General features: G+C 46.3%; 1 protein-coding gene across 2 annotated transcripts in view; it reads right to left on the bottom strand.

The window, feature by feature from the left end:
• Positions 1 to 22,524, bottom strand: part of LOC111602821 (dopamine D2-like receptor) — a 71,283-nt gene that overhangs the window by 17,022 nt on the left and 31,737 nt on the right. For both annotated transcript variants that reach the window (XM_030224228.1, XM_030224227.1), the window contains exons 3-4: positions 12,630 to 13,995; positions 11,384 to 11,574 (exon numbers count right to left, since the gene is read on the bottom strand). In XM_030224228.1, the coding sequence (XP_030080088.1) occupies positions 11,384 to 11,574; positions 12,630 to 13,878 (1,440 nt within the window). In that variant the 5' untranslated portion in view covers positions 13,879 to 13,995. The remainder of the gene's footprint in view (positions 1 to 11,383; positions 11,575 to 12,629; positions 13,996 to 22,524) is intronic.

The following is a 22,524-nucleotide window of genomic DNA, read 5'->3' as shown; positions in this document are numbered from 1 at the left end:
GCAATTTGCTAGTCTTAGTTTTATTTTATTTATATTTTTATTTATTATTTTTTTGCGTTTAGCTTTTAAGCTGCGGCAGACCCACGGCTTGATTAAACGCAGGACGGCTGCGGGCTGCGGCTGCAAATTTAAAGCATTGTTAATTATTTAAGTTGTAGCCGGGCCCTGGGCGCGGGTCGTTCTAGTGGTATTAAATTAGCTAAATAACCCAGGATGGGTTGCCAGCCCGTGAACAGGAAGATACGCACTGCTACACACGCACACACACATGCGAGTGTCGGCTGGGATGCTGATAATGCGAGCAGAGGCTACGATGCGGCAGGAAGTGCGCGCTTTAGCTCGCAGCTCGCATATCTATGTGGAGCGGAGAAGGGAGTGAGGAAGGGTTGGCGGGAGGGGGGCGAGGGGATTTCACGGTCGCCAACTGGCGATAATTTTGATAGCAGCCATTTAGCTGAGACCTTTTGCACCCACAAGCCTCTGCACTCGCTGGATTTTCATTCCACTTTTGTTTCTTTTTCTTTTTTTTTTTTGGTTTTGTGTGCGGAGGAAACCACAAACTGTTGCAGGAAGGGGAAAGCGGTAGAGGAAGGGGCTGAGCGGCCGCTAAGCGTGCGAGTGTTGAAAACTTTTGTCGGTGGCCAATTTCATGCTGTTGGATTATTTATTTGAATTGATGTGCGGCCTGGCTGTATCCAGCCCCTCGCACACGACTCTGCTGCTTGTTCTGGCTGCTTGCCATGGATTTATATAAATTTTCTGGTCGCTCAACTCAAGTGGCTGCCATTTTAAGTTGCTGCCACATGCTGCATGCGGCGCCAGAGCAGGCTTCGGCCAATGCAGCAGCTGCCTCTGGAGTCAATGGCATTCGCACTCGCTCATTGTGCTGCATAAACAAACAGTTGCCACATGGGCGTGGCCTCGACCTCTTGACCCATGCATCTTCATCTCCGTCACGCAACACTTTCAGAACTCCAGTTTGTGCTGCAATGAAATGATTCATTTCAAATCTCTGCAGCTTAACATTCAAACTTGGGCCAGAGTCTCTCAAGCTGCTCCGCCAGTTAGTTGATGCCTAAGCTGTGGACATTGCGACTTAATCTTTCAACTTGCTGCTTGTCCTAAATTAGATTTTGTATGCGATGCGAGCTGCGATGGCAGCCGAAACTAAGGAGACTGAAGACTGCGAGTCTCGGAAGTGCTCCTAGAGTTTCTCCTTGCGATACTCAGCGGCAGCAGCTATTGGCACAGCAACAACAGAGAAGCATTAATTAATATCGCATTTTGATATTACAGCAAACTGTAATACGTCACTTGAGGGCATTTTAGCCGCAGGGATAGTACTTGGACGACAATTGAGTTGAGTTTCCATTACACAGTTTTGGCGAGCTGCTGCTGCTGCTGCTGCTGCTGCTGCTGCAGCAACTGATACTTCCGGCTCGTATAGCTGACACCTTGGGCACACGTTTTAATGGCGCTTATTTTTAGCCTCATCTAAAAAAAAAGGCTCTGCGGCAGTGTGACGTCTTTGTCGACCCTTCAGCTGGCTGCTGGCCACTTAGCTCCTGACCCCAGCGAACCTGCTTAGCTCTGCTGCCTGCTTATATTAAACAAATCCAATCCAATAATTTCGGCTCATGCATAATAAAAAAGGCGACGGACGAGCGATGCCTTGAAGAGGGTCACCAGGACAACAGATATAATAACAGAGACAGAGAGGGAGAAAGATGTGTGTGTGTGTGTGAAATTGGAATTGAAATGGGCATGGAGGGAGTGCGACACTTGGCTGTCAGTGCCAGGCGACTACGCGACTATTTTTGCCAAAATATTTTTCCAGTTTTTGGTTTTTTTTTTGTTTTTTTTTTTTTTTTTTTTTTTTTTTTTGCTGCAGCAAATGCTGACTAAGTGCCGATGCCGACTTCGCCGCCGTCGCCTCTGTGCACCCTTTTCACTTTCATTGAAGCGCAAATAAATAAATTTAATGCGCCAACTGGGCCAAAAAAAACGTTGCTTTTGGCCCGTTTCGGACACTTGTGGCGGTTGCAGAACAGAGTCAAAGGCTGAGCTGCTGGCTGCGAGGATTAGGTACGCTCTGACACTGTGTGTATGTGAGTTTGTGTGTGTCGTCTTGTTTGTGTACATTAATCAGTTTATTTATGCTTCTGTCTAAAACTTTATTTTTGGCACTTTACAGTTGCTACAGTTGCCAAAGCCATACACACACATATATATATATATATATATATACATATATATATATATATACATATATATATATATATATATATATATAAATCTGTGCCTGTATCCGCATCATATATAGTCAAATACATATTTATATGTATTTATAAGACATTTGCTATAATTGCAAATAGCAAATCGAGCTATAATGCTGCTGAATTATGCATTAAGATAAACGATTTTGGGGTTTGCTGTGTGCTTAGCTTAGCTCGTTTGCCTTTGATTCATTTTTTGCAGAGTTGATGCCTGGCTGCAACCGCAGCGGCCGAAGCTGCCACAGCAACAGAAGCAATTAGATGCGTCTAACATGTGTAAAGCCCTAACACACACACACGCACACACGCACACTCACTCGTGACATGATTATGGCAATGAGCATGAGGCAAACTTGAGCCATACGTACACTTTGACTCTGCCAGCCACGCCCACTGTCAGAGCGTACGCCCACACATTGCACGCTTTTACACTGTCAATGAGCACTTGAATGTTGACAAAAGCTTTCAACTGGCATATACAACCACTTAAAAGAGGAAAGCAGTGCCCCAACACACACACACACACACCAACACACACACACACACATGGAGATGTGAATTTGGTTCTTTTTTTTTGTCTGCCGCGAGTTGAAATGAGCTAAGCCGCCGCACCACACGCCATCCAGCAAGCTGAAAGACCCCGGGCCAGTTGAATGCGCTGCCTGAGTTAACTGTCTGTTTGTCTGTTTGCCTGTTTGACTATCTGTTCGTCTGTGTCATAAGCAATGCGCTCGAAAATAATTCTCTTTGTTGGCTGAGTCGCCAACGGTTGTCTCTTGTTGCATTCCGAGCGCTCAGCCAAGTCTGATGCTGCCACCGAATCTTCTGCCCCCTTCAGGCAAACACACACACACACATGCACAGTCACTCATTTTTATGAGTTAAGTGCTATCCACACAGCACCCTAACCTTGTTCCCGCCCGCCCCCTCTACCCCACTCAAAGCTGGCCCCGTTACACAGTCGCCCAGTGCCCGTGTTACTTGCCCACTTATTGTGCTGTTGTTGACGCAAATCCTCTTAACTAAATCAATTTTCATTTGTGTTTACGTCTGTGTGTGTGTGTGTGTGAATGTGAGTGTGAGTGTGAGTGCGTGTGGACACACGAATACAAATGCCCATGGACTTGGGCCAGCTAAATAATTGTGCTTGTATTTCGGATTTCTTCATATCGTTAGTTTGAGCCCTGAAAAGTATGCTATATATTTTGTGGCCCTCTTTCAGCTGACGTCTGCTCCTCATGATGCGACTGTATAGTATTCTGATTTAGCTATGACTCGAGTAAAACATTTGAGCAGGAGAGAGAGAGAGAGAGAGAGAGAGAGAGAGAGAGAGAGAGAGACAGTGAGAGCATGAGAGTAACAGAGATAGATAGAGCTGAATAGGCAGAAGAAACCTTCAGCTGCACTTTACTTTATCTCTATCAAATAGCAATTAGAACTCTTCAAATGTGTCTACATAAGCCTCTCTCGCTCTCATACTTCTTTTAGTTAACAATTTAATATTTGCAATATTTAATAATATCATTATGAGAATCGATAAGCCTCTGCAGCTGCAGCAATGCGCGAAGAAGCTGAGTGCATATTTGCTCGATTGTGTCACGCCCGTGGCTATTTGGCACAATTGTCAATGAGTGTGTGTGTGTGTGTGGGTGTGTGTGTGTGGTAGTTGATGTGTTTGGCACAATGCTGTTGCAGCTGCAGCTGCTGTGTTACACTTTGGCATCAATGCCTGGCGGCAATGTCCATCGAATGTTCTCCGAATGTTGTCTCTGAATGTTCTCTCGATGCTCTGTGCCACTTGTTGTAGTTGTTGCTGCTTGTTAAACGCTATAATTGATACAGTGTGCTGCACCTGACACGCCAACATGACTCGTTGTGCGTCCATGTGTGTGTGCACGTGTGACTGTGTGTGTGTGCGGAGCTTAATTAGCACCTGACACATGCATACAGACAAGTGCAGCTCTGCCGGTTGCGCAGTCACAGAAGTGAAGCCAAAGCGCATTTAATGACAAGTTAATTTTCCTCTATGCATGCAGCTGTGTGTGTGCACACACACACATGTGTGTGCCTGTGTGTGTGTGGCCGCCCTTTTGGTATTAGAAAATCAACACGCAGCAGGCAGCCGATTGACAGCCAGCTGTGGGTGAGTGTCAATTTAATGATCAAATTGAAATTAAATGAGCTGTCATTGTCGTTGACTGAAAGACTATGCGAACTCAGGTGAACAGGTGTGCGTGCCTGTGTGTGCGAGTGTGCAAATGTAAATGTGAGAAGCGCCTGCTCGGCTTATCCTTAAACATTAGTGGCTTGTCAATAGCATTTGGCATATGGGAAAATGCAAATGTTTAAGCTTAAATGAATGTGATTAACAGGCAAATACTTCACTTCCTTTCCCTCTCGCTTCCTCTCTCTCCCCCTCTCTCTCTCTCTCTTTCTGTATATATATATAAATGTCCTGTTAATTGTTATTATAGCTCCCACTGCTATCATGCAGATGTATTCTCTGATATCTGCCTTGTTAAGCTCTATCATTTAATTTGCAATTAATATCCTCTCTTTATTTGTTATCCTTTGCAGCCATCTCTCTCCTCTCTCTTTCTCTATACTTATTATTTATTTATATCTTTCATTCTATTATTAATTTCTCTTCTTTATAAATGCACTTTAAACTCTTGAAATTTGATATTTTTTACAGCCATGAAATACCCCTCACTTTGCCTCTCCTTTCCACTCTGTTTCTCTGTCTTGGATACTCTCCCTTTATTCTTTCCGCTTTCAATTGTCTGCTCTCTTGTGTCGCGTCTCTCTTTTCTTTTTTCTCTTCTGTCTTCTATTTTCTATTTTCTCTCTCCCTTATCGCTCTTTTCTTTTCTGTCTTCTCTCTGTTTGCTTCTCATTTCTATTCTTCTTCATCTCTCTCTCTGTTTCTCTTTCTCTCTCTTCTTATTCTCTTTTGCTTGCTGTTCTCTATCTTGTCTCTCTTTCTCCCTCTATGTCTCTCTATCATTACTCTTGATTTTTTCTGCTTCTCTCTTCTTCGCTCTTCCTAGCTTTCTCCCTCTCTCTCTCTCTTCCTCCCTTTCACACTCTCACCCTTTCTCACAGTTGCCAGTTTTCTTAATATTTCCATCGTTTCATTCCTTAATTTTCTTTTACTAAGCTTAATATATTTGGAACTTTAAACTTTAATATATTTTTTAAGCTGAAAAGTTAATATTCCGCTTGGGCAGACTTTGTTGCGCTTCAGCTGGGTTTCAGTACAAGTTTTTTCAGATTTAGTTTCGCGCTTACAGTTTGCACATTAATTATGGCCAGCATGCTGGGGCGGCTACTAGCTGCCACGCCCCGTCTGCGTGGGTGGAGCAAGTCCACCGGTCAGCTGGGAGCTAAGATTTTTGTTAATTCCATTTGAGTTTGCAGTGTTTTAATTACGTCAAATAGTCAAGCGACAGTTAGCTTTTTGCGCCTGCAACAAAATGTTGCTGCGAGTTGCAAATTGCCAGCTGCAAATTGCAATATTTATTTGATTTCATTTGGCATATAATTTATCGTTTTATTTACAGGCAGCCAGCCAAACACGGCTGACACAAAATAAACACACACTTAATTGTGGCCAACATGACAAACGTTGAGCTGGCCCTGTCACAAAAACTGCCAGCAATTAAATATGCAGATTTCAATATGCATAACTAAGTGCACGTGGCACGTTCGCATGCGTATGCATGTATCGCATGGCATATCGCTTATCTGCCCGTCCGCCCACTGACAGCTGCCAGGCGACTTCACATTGTCTGCCGGCTGCACAACGACTGTCCATAGTTGTTATAATGAATTTGCCGAGTCCCAGCACAGGACGATGAAAGTCTAATGCGATTTGATAAATGCCTTTTAAATGCACCTGCTCGAGCCAGTCCAGTGAGTAAGGGCAAATATGAGAATTTATTGGGCACACAGCTAGAAACAGGATTCTCGCAGTATCACAGCATATTTACCTTGAAAACTAATTATAAATTTCATCGCGATCAGTCGTTCGACCTGTAAAGACGTGAATTCGAACAGCCTTCGCTTAAGCTCTACTGCTGCAGAGTTCTAAAAATAGAACTTTGCGGTGCATTCTTCAACGCAACAGCAACAAAAACCGCACACGCAGCGTTTTCTTATCGCTTGCTTCCGCGTAACTCAATTGCTTTAATTGCAATTTACGAAATTTCGTCGCTTGGCGCGAGTGCGCCTGCACTCAAAAGCACAATCCGCGATGACATCTAATGTCAATGACCTCGCTACACCCGTAAAGGTAAATGCAGAAATGCAAGCCCAGCTTAACGTTGTGATGGCAAATAGGCAAGCCTCCATCATGCCAATAAACTCAAAAATAGATATCGCCTCCGTGCAAGGCATCACTAACAACAAAAACACGAAACGTAAACAGCCAAATTCACCAAAAACCATCAAGAAAAGGCTCATCTTCGACGAACCAAGCACCAGCAATGCAGCATTAATATCAGAAAATCGATTTTCACTGCTCGTAGAAGAAGATGAAGACTACAGCGAATCACCTGTAGCTCCAGAAGCCCCAGTATTGACCGACCAGCAAACTACACCGAAACCTCGTCCGCCCCCCATATGGTGTCCAAACATCAAGTCTGTGGCCCTACTTCAACAGATAATAGATAAAGTAATTGATGCTAAATCATACGTAATTAAGCCAAAGAAGAATAACATAGGTGTATTAACCCAATGCAGTGAGGACTATCGCAGAGTTATAGACCACTTTACTAAGCTGGAATTGGAGTTCCACTGCTACCAGCTTAAGGAGGACAAACCATATAGAGTCGTGTTCAAAGGGCTTCACTCCAGCACTGATACAACACTAATTAAAAAGGAATTGGAAACCAAAGGCCACACAATTACAAATGTGCACAACCCACTGAGCCGTATGGACAAAACACCGCTAAATATATTTTTTGTTGACGTGGCTCAGGCCCCCAACAACAAAGAAATTTTGGACATTCGAGTTGTCTGCAGGCAACGCTGCACAGTGGAACTGCCAAGAAGATACAACGACCTGACACAATGCCATCGCTGTCAAGAATTTGGACACACACAACGCTACTGCCACAAAGCTCCCAGATGTGTGCGTTGCGCCGGGAAACACGCATCCAAAGACTGCACCCGCGAAAAGGACCAGGCACCAACTTGTGTGCACTGTGAGTTACAGCACCCAGCCAACTATAAGGGCTGCCAAGTATACAAGCGGTTGCGCAAATTGCAATCCCCAGCACAAAAAAGGAGTCCCACACAAACACCGCCTACGGGTCCGAGTACTGCTTCCGAAATTACAAGGCCCCGGAGCATTACCCAAGCCACGAGCTTTGCAACGCCTATTAGTGGTGTTTCTTACGCACAGGCCGCTAGAGGTGGACCGTCAAATAAGAATACCACAAGTGACACTTTGTTCACTGAAATGCTTCAGCAACAACAACGTCAGTTTGACGCAATTAATGCCGAGCTCAAAGCGATGCGAGAAGTACAATCCCAACAAGCAACCATGCTAAACAGTTTAATGGCCATCATAACCAAGCTTGCCTACAAATAATGGCTTTACGTGTGGGTATCTGGAACGCCAATGGCCTGAGAAACAAGACTCAGGAACTGGCTGCGTTTCTCTCACAAGAAAACATAGATATAATGTTAATAACAGAAACTCATGAGTGCCCCACTACACAAATTTTCGGATACGAACACTATCAGGCTCATGGTGAAGGAGCAAACTGCTTTGGTGGATCCTCAATCCTCATACGAGCAACAATACCGCATACACCTTTACTGCCAATTTGCAACGCAACAATGCAGGTCTCAGCCATCACCCTGCCTACGTCTATTGGAGCGATCGAAGTTGCGTCAATTTATCTTCCGCCAAACACTGGTCTGTGTGATCATCACATGGAACAGGTTCTAGGCCAAAGGTTGAATAAGACCCTCATCGGCGGCGACTGGAATGGATGGCACCCATTTTGGGGAAGCAATAGTGCGAATCGTCGCGGAGAAGTCATATTTGAGGCGATTCAAAACTTACAATTCAGCATATTGGCGACTGGAGCCCCCACCCGTTACCCAATTAATGGACACAGGCCCTCGGCAATCGACTTCGCTGTCTACAAAGGCATCTGTGACCGGCAATTGACCATTGAAGAATCCTTGGACCTATCCTCTGACCACCTGCCACTAATAGTCACAATCCACGCGCAGCCACAGCCCTTGCCCATTAGGAAACAACTACTGCCAGCAGGATCAGATTTAGGAGTCTTTAGGCGCGAGCTCCATTACTCTTTGCACATAGAAATGGAACTTAACACTCCTGAAGACGTGGACTACGCAGCAAACAAACTGCAGGAAGAAATAGTCAAAGCTGCGCACCAAGCCGCCCCACCATCTTGCCAAACAAGACAACAGTCTCCGTACAACATCCCCCTCACCTTGGAGGCCCAACACCTACTAATACACAAAAGATGGGCCAGGAGACGCTGGTTAAGATTACGCACGCCTGATGCCAAATCCATGTACAACGAAGCCACGAGGCATCTTAAAGCTGCTCTCGCCCTGCTTCAAAAGAGGTGTATCAGCGATGCGCTGGTACGAGCTGAATCGCCCACTGACGCAGAGTTTCAATTATGGAAATTTACAAGAAAGCTCAAACGGCAGCCAATACGTCGTCATCCCATTCGGAGCATTTCTGGTTCCTGGCACATTGGAGACGAAGCTCAAGCTGAGGCTTTTGCAAACCACCTTCAAGACCAATTCACGCCGGTGATTACCGCAGAGGCCTCAGAAATCGAAGCAACAGAAGACATCGTTCTCTCGCCCCTCCCAGCTGAAGACCAGATAACTGGATGTACAAAAGAAGAGGTTCTTGAACACATCAGAAGAGTGAAGGCAAAAAAATCCCCTGGATATGATCTAATAAACGGCAGAGTCCTTAGAGCACTGCCTGACTCCACCATAGACTACATAACTATGGTGTACAACGCCATGCTCCGCATCCGGCACTTTCCAGCCTGCTGGAAGCGCGCCGTGATTGTGATGATTCCTAAGCCTGGCAAACCCGTGGGAGAAATTGAGTCGTACAGACCAATTAGCCTGTTGCCAGTACTCTCCAAAATATTCGAAAGAATATTTCTGGACCGAGTACTGACACATCTGGGACGCCAGGAGGCCATTCCAAACCATCAGTTTGGCTTCAGGAGACAGCATGGAACACCGGAACAGGTTCACAGAGTTGTGCACCATATCCTTGGAGCCTTTGAAGAAAAGATGTACTGCTCTGCCGTCTTTTTAGACATCAAACAGGCGTTTGATCGAGTTTGGCACCTGGGACTGCTGCAGAAAGTGAGGACCACCCTTCCAGCCCCATTTTTCGCGTTGCTATCCTCATACCTTATTGGAAGAACCTTCCAAGTGTCAAGGGGGCAAGCAGTATCCTTGACTAGACCAATTATGGCTGGAGTACCACAGGGTAGTGTTCTAGGCCCAACACTTTATACTTTATTCACAGGAGATATGCCAACTCCCGAGCCAAATATAGGAAGTACAGATGCAGTACTCATAGCGACCTATGCAGATGACACCGCCATCTTATCACGTCACGTATCTGCGCAAGAAGCTTCAGACTCACTACAAAAATATCTGGACTCTTTCGGACGCTGGGCAAAACGGTGGTGTATCACCATTAATGCACAAAAGTCTGTACATACTACCTTCGCCACTAGAAGAGGAGATTGCCCAAGCGTTGCATTGGGGCCCACTATTCCCAAAGCCTCAAAAGTAAAGTACCTTGGTATCACTCTTGACAGAAGGCTGACTTTTAAAGCGCACATAAGTCAAGTAACCTCAAAATGCAAAAGCAAGCTAAAAACCCTCGACTGGATGCTGAGAGCTTCAAGCAAGTTGTCTTACAGCAGCAAGGCCGCCATCTACAAGGCAATAGTTGTCCCAACCTTCGTATATGGTATCTCTCTATGGGGCTCCTCGGCGAAGACTACAAGGAACAAAATTCAGACCCTGCAGAATAAAGCACTACGCAGATGGACTGGAGCCAGCTGGTTTGTAAGAAACTCAGTCTTACATAGGGATTTAGCAATTCCCACAGTTGCTGAACTCATTGGGCGACACAGTTCAAGATACGCGGACAGACTTGCAGCGCATCCTAACCATCTCGCAAGCAACCTGGCTATAAACAACAATAGGCGAAGACTGAAGAGATTGCATCCTCTAGACAATATTAGAACTAATTAAGATAGTAGCTACAAGTGCAGAATAATTGGCATATCTGCCCTCCCATTAGTTAAGGTTTAGAGCTAAATGCGCTATAGAGTCTAAGACAATAAGCTGCAACAAAATAAAGAAATAAAAAAAAAAAAAAAAAAAAAAAAAAAAAAAAAAAAAAAATTATAAATTTATGAAAAATATATATTTTATGCTGTAAAAGAGTTTGGGCCTAGCAAAAATTTGGAGTATCTATTAATCTGTCAGAAAAAGCTTTCGCACAGGCAAGCAGGTAGCCGGGACATGGCTGCTGAGCTGGAGGCGAAGGCGGGCACAGAGCGAGAGGCTGGGCAGGCAGTCAGTCAGTCAATCGAACAATCAATCATTCGGAATGACAGCTACATCGACTTAAGTCAAAGGAAATGCGTGCACGCAGGCCAGGGATAGCTCCTTCCACCTGCCGAGATGTCTGCTCTGATACTTGCTCTCTCTCTCGCTGTGTCTCTTTCTTGCTCTCTTCTTTTCGATTTGCCTTCCCTTTTTTTGTGTTTTCCTGCTGTGCGCACACATGCATACATTGATTTATAAGCCTGGGCCGCCAAAAATTGAATGTTATTGCTTGAATGGCCGCAATTTACTAAAAAGCCTCGCCACGCCCACGCCCCACGCCCCACTCTCCATGCCCCACTGTAAGCACTCTCCGTGCTAGCTGTTATTTATGTGCACGTTTATTTATTAGATGGCCCCCAGACACTTGATAAAATTAAACGCAAATGGACGGCAATTTTGCATTTGGCATTTTGATTTTGACACGCGCTCCTGCGTCTTGCGGCAGCGGGACTTACCAGAAAGTAGACAGCGAATGGCATTACGACTACGGCGACCAGCAGATCGGCTATGGCTAATGATACTATAAAATAATTCGTAACCGTTTGCAGCGATCGCTCGCGACAGACGGAGAGGATGACCAGTATATTGCCGAAGAGCGTGAGGATCGGGAACAGGATCAAGATGAGCGCCCAATAATTGTGGTCCACTGCAAATAAAGACGAACAGCAATTAGAATACGATGCGAAATCATGCAAACGATATGGAAATACATTCGGACTACGAGCTCATTTGAATACTGCGCAAATATATTCAGCCCACTCGAGGCGTGCATGCATACGAATTCGGCGTGTCCTGGAACACTGAATGGGGTGAGAGACCGAAGCAGCCAGAGCAAAATATGAATATTTATTCTGTTATTGTGCCAGCGAAAAATCGATAATAATCGATTTACAGATGCTAGAGCAGGTATCACCTGACTCCGCTTTGAAATAGAGATCTGAGGGATTGAAGAGGTTTCATGGCTTATGAAAGTCTGACTTAGGGAAATATTTCCAAGCTGAGGACTTAATTTACATTTGAGATTGATCGATATTTATCGATTCCTAAATGTGTATATCCATATAATATATTTCGAGTGGCTCAGAAGTCTGTAATTTGGAGAGGAATGTGAAATGTGACACGAAATTCCGATTATTTATCAACCAGGACTATCGATAATAATCGATTTACAGATGCTGGAGCAGGTATCATCTGACTCCGCTTTGAAATAGAGATCTGAGGGATTGAAGAGGTTTCATGGCTTATGATATTCACGAAATTCCGATTATTTATCAACCAGGACTATCGATAATAATCGATTTACAGATGCTAGAGCAGGTATCACCTGACTCCGCTTTGAAATAGAGATCTGAGGGATTGAAGAGGTTTCATGGCTTATGAAAGTCTGACTTAGGGAAATATTTTCAAGCTGAGGACTTAATTTACATTTGAGATTGATCGATATTTATCGATTCCTAAATGTGTATATCCATATAATATATTTCGAGTGGCTCAGAAGTCTGTAATTTGGAGAGGAATGTGAAATGTGACACGAAATTCCGATTATTTATCAACCAGGACTATCGATAATAATCGATTTACAGATTTTGATATTTGAGCACGTGTGCAGCGTAGCTACAGGTCATGGCTTGCCATGGCTAACTGAGCTTATAAATCTAGTGAAATATCTGAGGCAAAGCTCCGAGCTCTGCAAATACTCACCAATTCGCAGTTCATGGCATTCCGTTGTCAGATTGAGCGTTGCATTCGTGCAATTGGTTCGATAGTTTTCAAAGTAGAGACTCGTCATATTCTGATCGAGTAGAACGCTGCTGGCCGTAGTCGTGCTGACTGTTGTGCCCGAAACCGTGCTGCCATTGTAGTTAGGAAAGTAATCGTTAAAGTTCTCTAGCAGCAGCATGAAGGAGCTGCCACTCGTGCTGGCACCAGCGCCACCGTCGACGGCGCCACCGCCGCCGCCGCGGTCTGCGGCAGCGCCGCCTGCTGCACCGGCTGCATGGGCGCCAGCTCCACTCATCCAGACGGCATTCGCATCGTAGCTGGCGGCGACTGTCGTCCGATTTGTTAACGTTGTCGCTGTGCGCTGCAGGAGTTCGCTGGTGGCATCCACTTCCGCATCCAGGCTGCCGCCATTGAACCCGCTCAGCACACCATAGTCCGCCTCGCCGTCGCCGACATTCTCCAGCGCGCTCTCCTCGGCACTGTCAATGAGCGCAATGTCCTGTGCATCCTGTGCCGACTCCCCATTCAGCTGCTGCTCCACAAAGTTACGCAGCGCATAGAGTCCGCCACCCTCGTCCTCACCGGCGCCTTCGAGATTGCTTCTGCTGCTGCTGCTGCTGCTGCTGCTGGTGACGTTGCTGCTGCTACTGCCGCTGGGCAGCGTGCTGTTCTGTACATCGCCCATGTCCAGGGTCAGCCAGCTAAGGGACTCATTGAAGCTGCTGACACTGCTACTGGTGGGGCTCGACGATGTTAGCTCGCTGCTCAGGCTGAGATTGTTGCCACCGGCGGCGCCCAGCAGCCATTCGCTGATGTCATCAATCAATGCATAGCCGGCCTCCTCTGCCGCCTGCGTTTCGTCCAATGCGCTGGCCACATCATCGTACAGGGACAGATAGCTGCTGGGCGTCGAGGAGCTGCCGACGCCCAGACTGTCGCTATCATTTCCAATTCCAATCCCAATCCCATCTCCATCACCTTCGTCCTCTTCTTGAAGCTCCGCCTCTGCCACGCCTTCCACATTCAGTTCGCTCGTGCGATTGTGCAACTGGCCAAGCAACTTGCCCGCCAGCGTTGTTGTTGTTGTTGTTGTTGTTGCTGCTGCTGCTGCTGCTGCTGTGGCTCTGGCAATTGTTGCTCGCACGGTACTTGCTGTTGCTGTTGCCGCTGCCGTTGCTGCTGGCACGACCACCGCGGCGCTGGCTGCCGAGGCCATGGCAGTCATCATGCCGCTGCTGGCCACACCCACCGTCGCTCTGCTGCCCTAGTGGGGCTCACCTAGAAGCGTAGAGCTCGCCGCACGCTGCACGCCAACGCAAAGCTTCCGCTGCATGTTTGCCACATTCTGCAAATGAAAAGGGCAAAAGCAGCAATTAGCACGACACACTCTAATGCTGCAGATGTCTAAATTAAATATTAGTAGCAACTGCATCCAGTTGACATTTAGTTGTTTGCTTCAATTTACTATTCCTCAGCGCTTTTCGAGCGGTCTCCGAGTTTCTTCCTCAACTAGGCAATGCCTGCTCTAAGCGCTCTGTTCTCACCTGTCGTCCTCACACAGCTCAGTTTCAGCTCAGTACTTTTCAATTTTTAATCTTTTTCTTCTTCTTTCAGTCACATTTTCTAGCATTTTATGTGACAATTTGTTAAAGTCTCTGAAGACCCTAGCTCTGAGTAGCAATTCTTAATGAAATTAAATAAGCTAAATAATAATGAAAGCTAAATATATATATAAATAAGCTTAATATATGAAAATATTTTTTACTATTAATTCTGAACTTTTCAATTTGCAGAAACTCTGACAAAGGCCAAAAGCAAGAGAAGAAAATGAAAGATGTGGCCAAGTCTAGCCCAGCTCAAGTTATATCTGAGCACAACAAGCTCGGACTGTATCTACTTCAGGCTGAACCTCTTGCTGCTTGGTTACAGCATTAGCAAAAGTAAATGTCATTACTAAAGTAATGATAAAGTATATATATATATATATATAAATTATATGATTTCCAGTCCTGTGGTGACTGAAAGTTAGGTTGAGAGGCGACTGTGCCTCTTATTGCTGGCCTCGGGCTCAGACAATGAAATAAGCCATTTAACGAGCAAATGACGGAGTGAATATTTATTTAAGCGGTTTACTGGAAGAACGCTTTTTAACCCTGCTTTTAATTGTTCTTTTTTGAATAATCGAAACAGTTAATTTTATTGGTTTTTCTTATTATATTCACTATTTTTAGTTTTACTTATATGACACCAATTTTTAGCATGTCCTATCAGTACGAGTTAAAACACGAGACTGATCTATATTTTTACAAATCATAGCCTCACCGGCGTAAGTAGAGTTGCTCTTGCCAGGGCTGTTCCTTAACATGTCTAGCACCCGATAATAAGTGTTGAATAATACCTTATATTAAGTGTTATAAGCTAACTAAGTGTTATAAGTTAACTACCCCCCCCCTCAAGTGTAAGGTCGTCCTCGACCGACCCAATTCCAGCGACGACTCCTCGCAAGTGCTTCGCGGACTTCTTTGCGTCGATGATCCACCAAAGAGTGAGGCCAATGCAGATTAAAGCACAGCATATGGCTCCTCTTTCGGAGTGCCGTACAACGGCACATCATCAAAGTGCACCATTTCGGTTCCTTGGTCGCATATTAGCAGCGGTGACCAGCGAGTCGGTGCAGGTGTTCTCGAATGAAATCCGCAAGTCGTTCTCATTCACATTCAATACGGAGCAGTATGAGCAGCGTACTGATTCTTCGCTATCGCCGTTCAGCAGGCGCTTACTAAGCTTGCTCTTGCGCCTACGTATGTGGCGTCTGTTGAAGCTGTTGGTGCCCGACGTGGACGTGAGCCTTGGCATCGGATGATGCACACCAAAGTTGTGCAGCCGCAGCGACTTGAGTGTGGCTGGCGCCGTCGATGACTGGCCGTGCACGTGCCCGTGATGGCCGTGATGACTGTGTCCCACCACTCCAGCGATGCTATGAGCCGTTACTGGACGAGTGATGTGTGTAGTCTGTCGGCGCGCTCAGCTGGCGATTGAATTCGGCCTTGCGGCGCGTCAAGTCCGTCAGGCAGTATTTGTTCAGATGGCCGTTGCTGGAGACAGGGCTCTTGGGCGATGATGCCAGATGCTGCGTATAGGCCGAAGGAGTTGCTGCTCACGCTTAGCTTATTGCCGGCGTTGTGCAGCAGATTGTTACAGTTCTTGCCGCTGATCTTGGCTGCCAGCGACTGCGACACCGGCCGACTTTTTGCTAGGCGCCCTGTACTCCTTGTCGTCGCTCTCGCTGCGCACCGATGCTCGATACGCAGGAAATGTCTTCGTCTTGCTCTTCAGCGAGCCGTTCAGCAGTAGCTGCTGTTGCCGTGCGGCAACTGCCGACAATGCCGGCCGCTGCAGTTGACGTGACGCCGCTGTGAAACTTCTTGAATTAATGCAGTTGGCGGTGTTTTGGGGATTTCTTGACTTGGTTCTAGTATGGATGAAGAGTCGCTTGGCTCTGCCGCCGCGAAGAACTCGTTAGTTGTTGCTTCTACTGTTGGTGGTGGTGCCGTGAACAAGGGGATTTCCTCAACGATTCCGCTTGTAGATTTGCCTGCTGTGGTTCTGGCTTAGCATCCAACTGTGGTGCGAATAGAGCTGTTGCTGGTCCTTGTGAAAATATGGGCAAACTCTGTGATGTTGGGAATAATGGAACTTCCGAAACAGGTGCAGTTGACGGTGGTGCAAATAGTGTAACCTCCTGATTTTGATTTGAAGAGCTCTTTAGCTCTTCCCTCTGAGTCGGTGACTTAAAAAGGTTGTTGCTTGTATCTGGTGTAAGTCCTTGTGTTGCGTTAGTCGGACTGGAAAAGAGAGGAACCTCCTGAAGTGTATCGGCTAGTGCTGGTGCAAAAAGCGATGTAGTTGCTTCGTGAGTCTGAAAGAGGCCCGTCGATGCCTGTGGTGTAAACAGCGATGTTGCTGGCCCAGTTGGGGGTGGTGCAGCCGCAACAGAGGAACTTCCTGGCTTGGCGCTGGTGCAGCTGACGGAGCTGGCGCTGTAAATAGGGCAACTTCTGTAGGCTGTGCTCCAAAAGGATTAAAAATAGCAGCAGGTGCTGCGAAGGGTGCAAAGGGCGTGGCTGTTAAAGCTGTTTGCTGGCCAAAGCCTGTTGCGGGCACTGCAGTTTCCTGAGCTGTCAGTGGACTCTTGTAGAGTCTGGTACCCTTCTGCAGGCGGTACGAGGAGTGTGCAGGTCCTGCCGCTGGTGGTGGTGCTGCTACTGCCGCTGGTGGGGGAGTTGCTGCAGCCACTGATGGCGGTGCAAACGTTGGAGTACTCTCGATTAAACCAGGTGCTTGAGCAGCTGTCAGTGGCTGAGGGACAGTGGCTACTTGGGTGACTGTCGGAGTCTGAGCGTATGTCGCTGGCGGAGCAGTTGCCCCAGGCTGAGTAAATGTCGGTGGTACCGCGGCTGGCGTTGGCTGAACACCGGTTGATTGCCCAGAAACAGCTGGTGCTGGCGTAAAGAAGTTACCAACAGACGGAGCTGCAGCAACTACGGAAGGATTGATGTAACCACCTACAGTGGGTGGTGCTACAGTGGGCGAAAAATAATCAGCAGCAGCAGGCGGAGCTGCAGGCGTAAAAAAGTTTGCAGGCGGCTGCGGTACGGCAGCGCCGGATGTGCTTATGTCAAAGTAGCCACCAGAATCAGCTGGATTGTAGCTGGCTGGTGGGGGTGGCGCAGGTTCGTTGGTTCTGCCTGTGGCCGATTGCACTAGACCCGAAATATTCTGTAACACGCCAGTGGGCACTAGACTAGTGAGTGAGAAGAGACCACCGCTCTTGCGTTCCTCTTGAACGGCTGGTGGTGCAGGCTGCTCGAATGCTGCTGCTGCCGCCGCTGCCGATGGCTGTGTGGGATATGGCGGTGCTTGGAAGGGATCAACAGCTGGCACTGGCTGCTGTTGCTGCTCGGAGAGACCTGGTATGGGTGCGTATAGCTTCTTTCTGGCACTAATGCGATAAGTGTTCTGTCCGGCCCCACGTTGGGCGCCAATTATATGGTTTCCAGTCCTGTGGTGACTGAAAGTTAGGTTGAGAGGCGACTGTGCCTCTTATTGCTGGCCTCGGGCTCAGACAATGAAATAAGCCATTTAACGAGCAAATGACGGAGTGAATATTTATTTAAGCGGTTTACTGGAAGAACGCTTTTTAACCCTGCTTTTAATTGTTCTTTTTTGAATAATCGAAACAGTTAATTTTATTGGTTTTTCTTATTATATTCACTATTTTTAGTTTTACTTATATGACACCAATTTTTAGCATGTCCTATCAGTACGAGTTAAAACACGAGACTGATCTATATTTTTACAAATCATAGCCTCACCGGCGTAAGTAGAGTTGCTCTTGCCAGGGCTGTTCCTTAACATGTCTAGCACCCGATAATAAGTGTTGAATAATACCTTATATTAAGTGTTATAAGCTAACTAAGTGTTATAAGTTAACTTATATATATATATATATATATATATATATATATATATATATATATATATATATATCAGACAACAGATTTATATATGTATATGCCTAAGTTAAATAACTCAGCAGATGTGACGCTTAATTCCTATGAAGCGTTGCCAAGACGTCGCCGATTTCATGCAATATATATATATATATATTTCCAACTAAGTATTAGACCAAATAATTTATGTAAAATAGAATATATGCAGCTAGAACAACATTAAAAATAGTTTTCTTGCATTTCTATTAGCCACTACTATTTTTATGAACAACTAAATTTTGCTTTACATTTTCACTTTGCTCCAGACACAGAACACAGAAACAGCTAATAACTAATAATAAAATATGTTAATTTTGTGAACAATGCTGCAAGTTCATAAATGTATAAATGCAGCTGCTTCATTTGTTTAATAAACAACTAAAATGAATTGCAACTGTAATTGGTTTATAAAAAACAGAAGAGGAAGCAGCTGAAGAAGAAAATATTATTGTTGTGGCGCTTGTTTGATCGATTGCTGTGGGCGATTTATTTTAAATATGAATAACATTGGCAGGAAGTACAGTGGACACAGCTGGCAGCGCCAGCCACGCTGCACGCAGGTTTAATTGCAATTGCATTTAAATCGCAGCGCACAGCAGAGAGCGAGAGAGCGAGAGCGTGTGTGTGAGAGAGCGAGCGGGCGAGAACAGACAGCGAATTCGCTTTATTTAATGCTGCCTTCTGCGCCAATGCAATTATCTATCCATCTCTGTAGTTGGCCGGCCCCGCACGTTTAATTACCCTTTAATCAATTTATTGCCAATTATTCTACAAAAAGCGGCAACGAAAATTGTATAATTTAATTAAGTTAGCAAAAGGTTTTTATGTGTCGCGCCCAACCATTTGAGCCAACTGAACTAACTGTCTGCTGGCTGCTTTCAACTCACTTTCCGTTCTGCGCCCAGCCAAGCAGTTGAGTCTCGGATGGAGAGTGCCTGCCTGCGTCCACTTAGCCTCTCCCTTCCTTCCTCGCTCACTCTGTCCCTTTGGCACCTCTGCACACTTTACAATTTGCCCTTTTGTATTTGCCAATTGGCGCTGATTAAAGCCTGCTTAGGCGTTGGTCCATAATTAACAGATGGCTCATTGTGCTCTAATCAGACCAAGAGCATCGAATGAGCACCTAATGGCAACGTGTTGCCCATTTTGTCCAGCTGCCAGGCAGCTGCTGCTGCTGCTACACTCTCAGCTATGAAGCGACCCAAAGCGACCACGCCCGACTCCACTCAAGTGCACCGACTCTGAGCACTCCAAAATAAATGAGCCGCAGCTGATTTGCTGCCAACTAGCGGATAATTCATATCGATATAGATTTGTTGTAGAATCAGGTGGCACTTCAAAGAAGAAGAAGCAGTAGTTTCAGGTAAGTTTCCTTCTCTCTCTTCTCTCTGTGTTCTCTTTTTCTCTGACCATTTTTCCTTCTATGTTCGCTCTTTCTCTGTCTACCTCTCTGTGTCTTTCCTCTTACTTTTTTCTCTGCCTTCTCTCGTTATCCCTCCCTCTCTCTCTATCTCTCTGTCTTCTCTTAGTACTTACTCTCCATCTCTCTTTGTCTGTCTCTCCCTCTCTCGCTCCCCCTGTCTTGATGAAATATTTAGTTTTCCCATGGGACTGTCTACGCAGCTTGATGCGGACTCCTTTGATGCACACACATGCCACACATATACATTTCTATATATATTTAGTTAATTTCAGAGCATCCGAGTGTCAAGATGTCTAGTCAGATGCGCACATAATGCGATCGTAAACGTGTCGAGATGTGCGTGCCACGTCGTGCCGAGTGTGGAGTGTCTCTGTACTTTCAATTGGTCTTGTTGCGGCTCACATGCAGATGCCGCAAGATAGTGGCGATGCCGTGTTGTGGCTGCCGCAGCGACGTGCCACTCAAAATCCGTGCAAGCTGCCAGGGCCACAGCCAGAGCCAGAGCCAGAGCCAGGGCCCGGCTAAAATAAAGAAATGAGCAAATCGTTGGCTCTAATGAAATTTTGGCGCAATACGCAAAAGCGAGCGAATGAAAAAGAAAATCACAAGTGGCCCAAGGAGCCAAGCCAAGGAGAAGCGAAAGACCCAATACAGAGCTGCACTTGAGTGTGTGTGTGTGTGTGTGAGTGTCTGCCTGTGTGTTTGTGTGTGTGTGTGAGTGAGTGTTTTGGTTGCCTTTTTCATTAATTACTACAGCAAATGGCAATAGGAAGAAGCCGAAGAGGAATAAGTAGTAGCTGTCGAAGACGAAGAAGAAGACGAGGCGAAGCCAACAATGCCGAGAACTCAACACAATTCCAACTTGGCACTGAACTGAGCTGAAGTCGTGTAATTAATTTCACTTTCGCTTGAGCGATGATTTTGAATATGCGACGACCGCACGCAATCCAGGCGAAAATCGAAAAATACTGTGGATAACCCGTGGCTCAGGGCCAGCCTGAGGCTAACCCTGGCCCTGGCCCCGACTCTGGAGGTCTCAAAAGCAACCTTAGCCCTGGCCAAACAACTTAGAGTAAGAGTGTCATTTCCTGTCGCTGGCACCCCATTCATATAGCCGACCCCACAGCCCCATCCGCATCCGCTTCCACATCTCAGCCCACTTGGCGGTCCCAGATCGACCCAGCTCGACCCAGCTCGACATGCGACCACATAATTTCGACTTGTTTGTTGTTCGCCTGGAATTGTTTTGTCTCTGCCATACTAATCAGCATTGTAGGCATACTAATGACATTATTATGGCGCTGCCATTGCCGATTGCCAAATCATATAAGCATACAACTCGTCCAGTACTTCAGCACTCGACTGGCCTTGGTCTTGGCCAAGTACTTTCCCGACTACTGTCCAAGTTCTGGCAGCACACATAAGCATAGAACTCAGATTTAGATATAGAAATTTGTTATCTGCAACGTTTCTTCTACTGCTTAATCAACTTAAAGCTCAGTTGTTTGCATAACAACTGAAGTTTTCTTCAATCAAAAGATTTCACTTTAGTCATTTGTGACTCTTCATAAAATTATTTATGCGCTGTCTCTCTCTCTCTCTCTCTGTCTCTCCCTCTCTGGAACTCTGGCACGACGCACTTCTGGCATCGATCCAGGCATTTGGAGAGCAACAAGAGCTGTCAGGCAAAACTAATTGCTCGGGACTTCACTGCCAACTTTTTGGCACTCGTGAGTTGCTAGAGTATGACATTGCAGCAATCGCAATGTCGCGGTTCATTTACAACATCCTCGAGGTAGACGAGCGATGAGATGCCAAGGAACAGGCTGGCTATATGTAGCACACACACACACACACTCACACACACACAGAGACTTCCTCTTATGCCAGCCACAATAACCACGACACTCAATAAATCAGCAAGTGTAATTATTTTCGACGCCATTGGCGGCACTCAGAGCACGCGACTTAGCACAACACACACACACACCAGCACACACACACATGTGTGTAACAACAGCGCAAAGTAAGCCGAAACAATTGAGCCAAAGTTTGTCAGCAAAGAGCAGCAAATGTTTGCAGCTGGCTCACGTGTGGCCTCCGTCCCGGCGCCTGGCCCAGGTGGCGGGTAACAGGCCATGGGATCGCCCGCTATACCCGATGGCCCCGCGCAAATTCCAGTGCCACGGCCCTTGGCATTTGTTAGCAATTAATTTGTTATATTTTTGCCGCTTTTTGCTGCACTGCGTCGAGTCACATTTCGATGTATTTATTTATGATGACGTCGACGTGCGGCAACGTCTGCTTGGAATTTCGTGGCACGATTACAGTATTTGGCTGAAATTGAGTTGACGCTAACACCAACGCCCACACACACACACACACACACGCTGATAGGGTTGCTGCGATAAGCAAATTGGTTTCCGATTTAGTTAGCGCGTGCATGCGACTGGGACACATTTAGCCCAAAGGCGCAGCCGAGTGTCCTCAGCTAGCTTGGCCACACACGCGTGCGTGTGTGTGTGAGCAGCTGTCGCTAAATAAATTTTATGACTCTGCTGGCAACGGGATGCTGCGGCCGGCTACGCCCATCGGCATGCCCACAACATATGCTCGTTAACTATGCAGCGTCCGCCAAACACAATCAGCAGCGCAGCAAACGCAATGCCATTGAAGCGCCCGGCTCAAAAACACCTGGCAACTGTCAATAAGCAGAGGCCGCAGAGCAGCGGCGCCACGGGACAGGTGGCGCCAGCAGCAGGCACGTACCGAATTCGCGTCGAGACTTCACGTCCGACTGTCCGCAACTGACAAGGGGCCAGCTCACTATTTCGCCTGTGTTGCTGCTTTCGGTTGCTGTGAGTCAGCATGACATTTGGTTATTTTCATTTCTATTAGC

The sequence above is a fragment of the Drosophila hydei genome, unplaced genomic scaffold (assembly GCF_003285905.1).
Source record: "Drosophila hydei strain 15085-1641.00,03,60 unplaced genomic scaffold, DhydRS2 tig00000415-arrow-arrow-pilon, whole genome shotgun sequence".
NCBI classification, from domain to species: domain Eukaryota; kingdom Metazoa; phylum Arthropoda; class Insecta; order Diptera; family Drosophilidae; genus Drosophila; species Drosophila hydei.
This window is presented reverse-complemented; position numbering and strand designations above follow the sequence as displayed.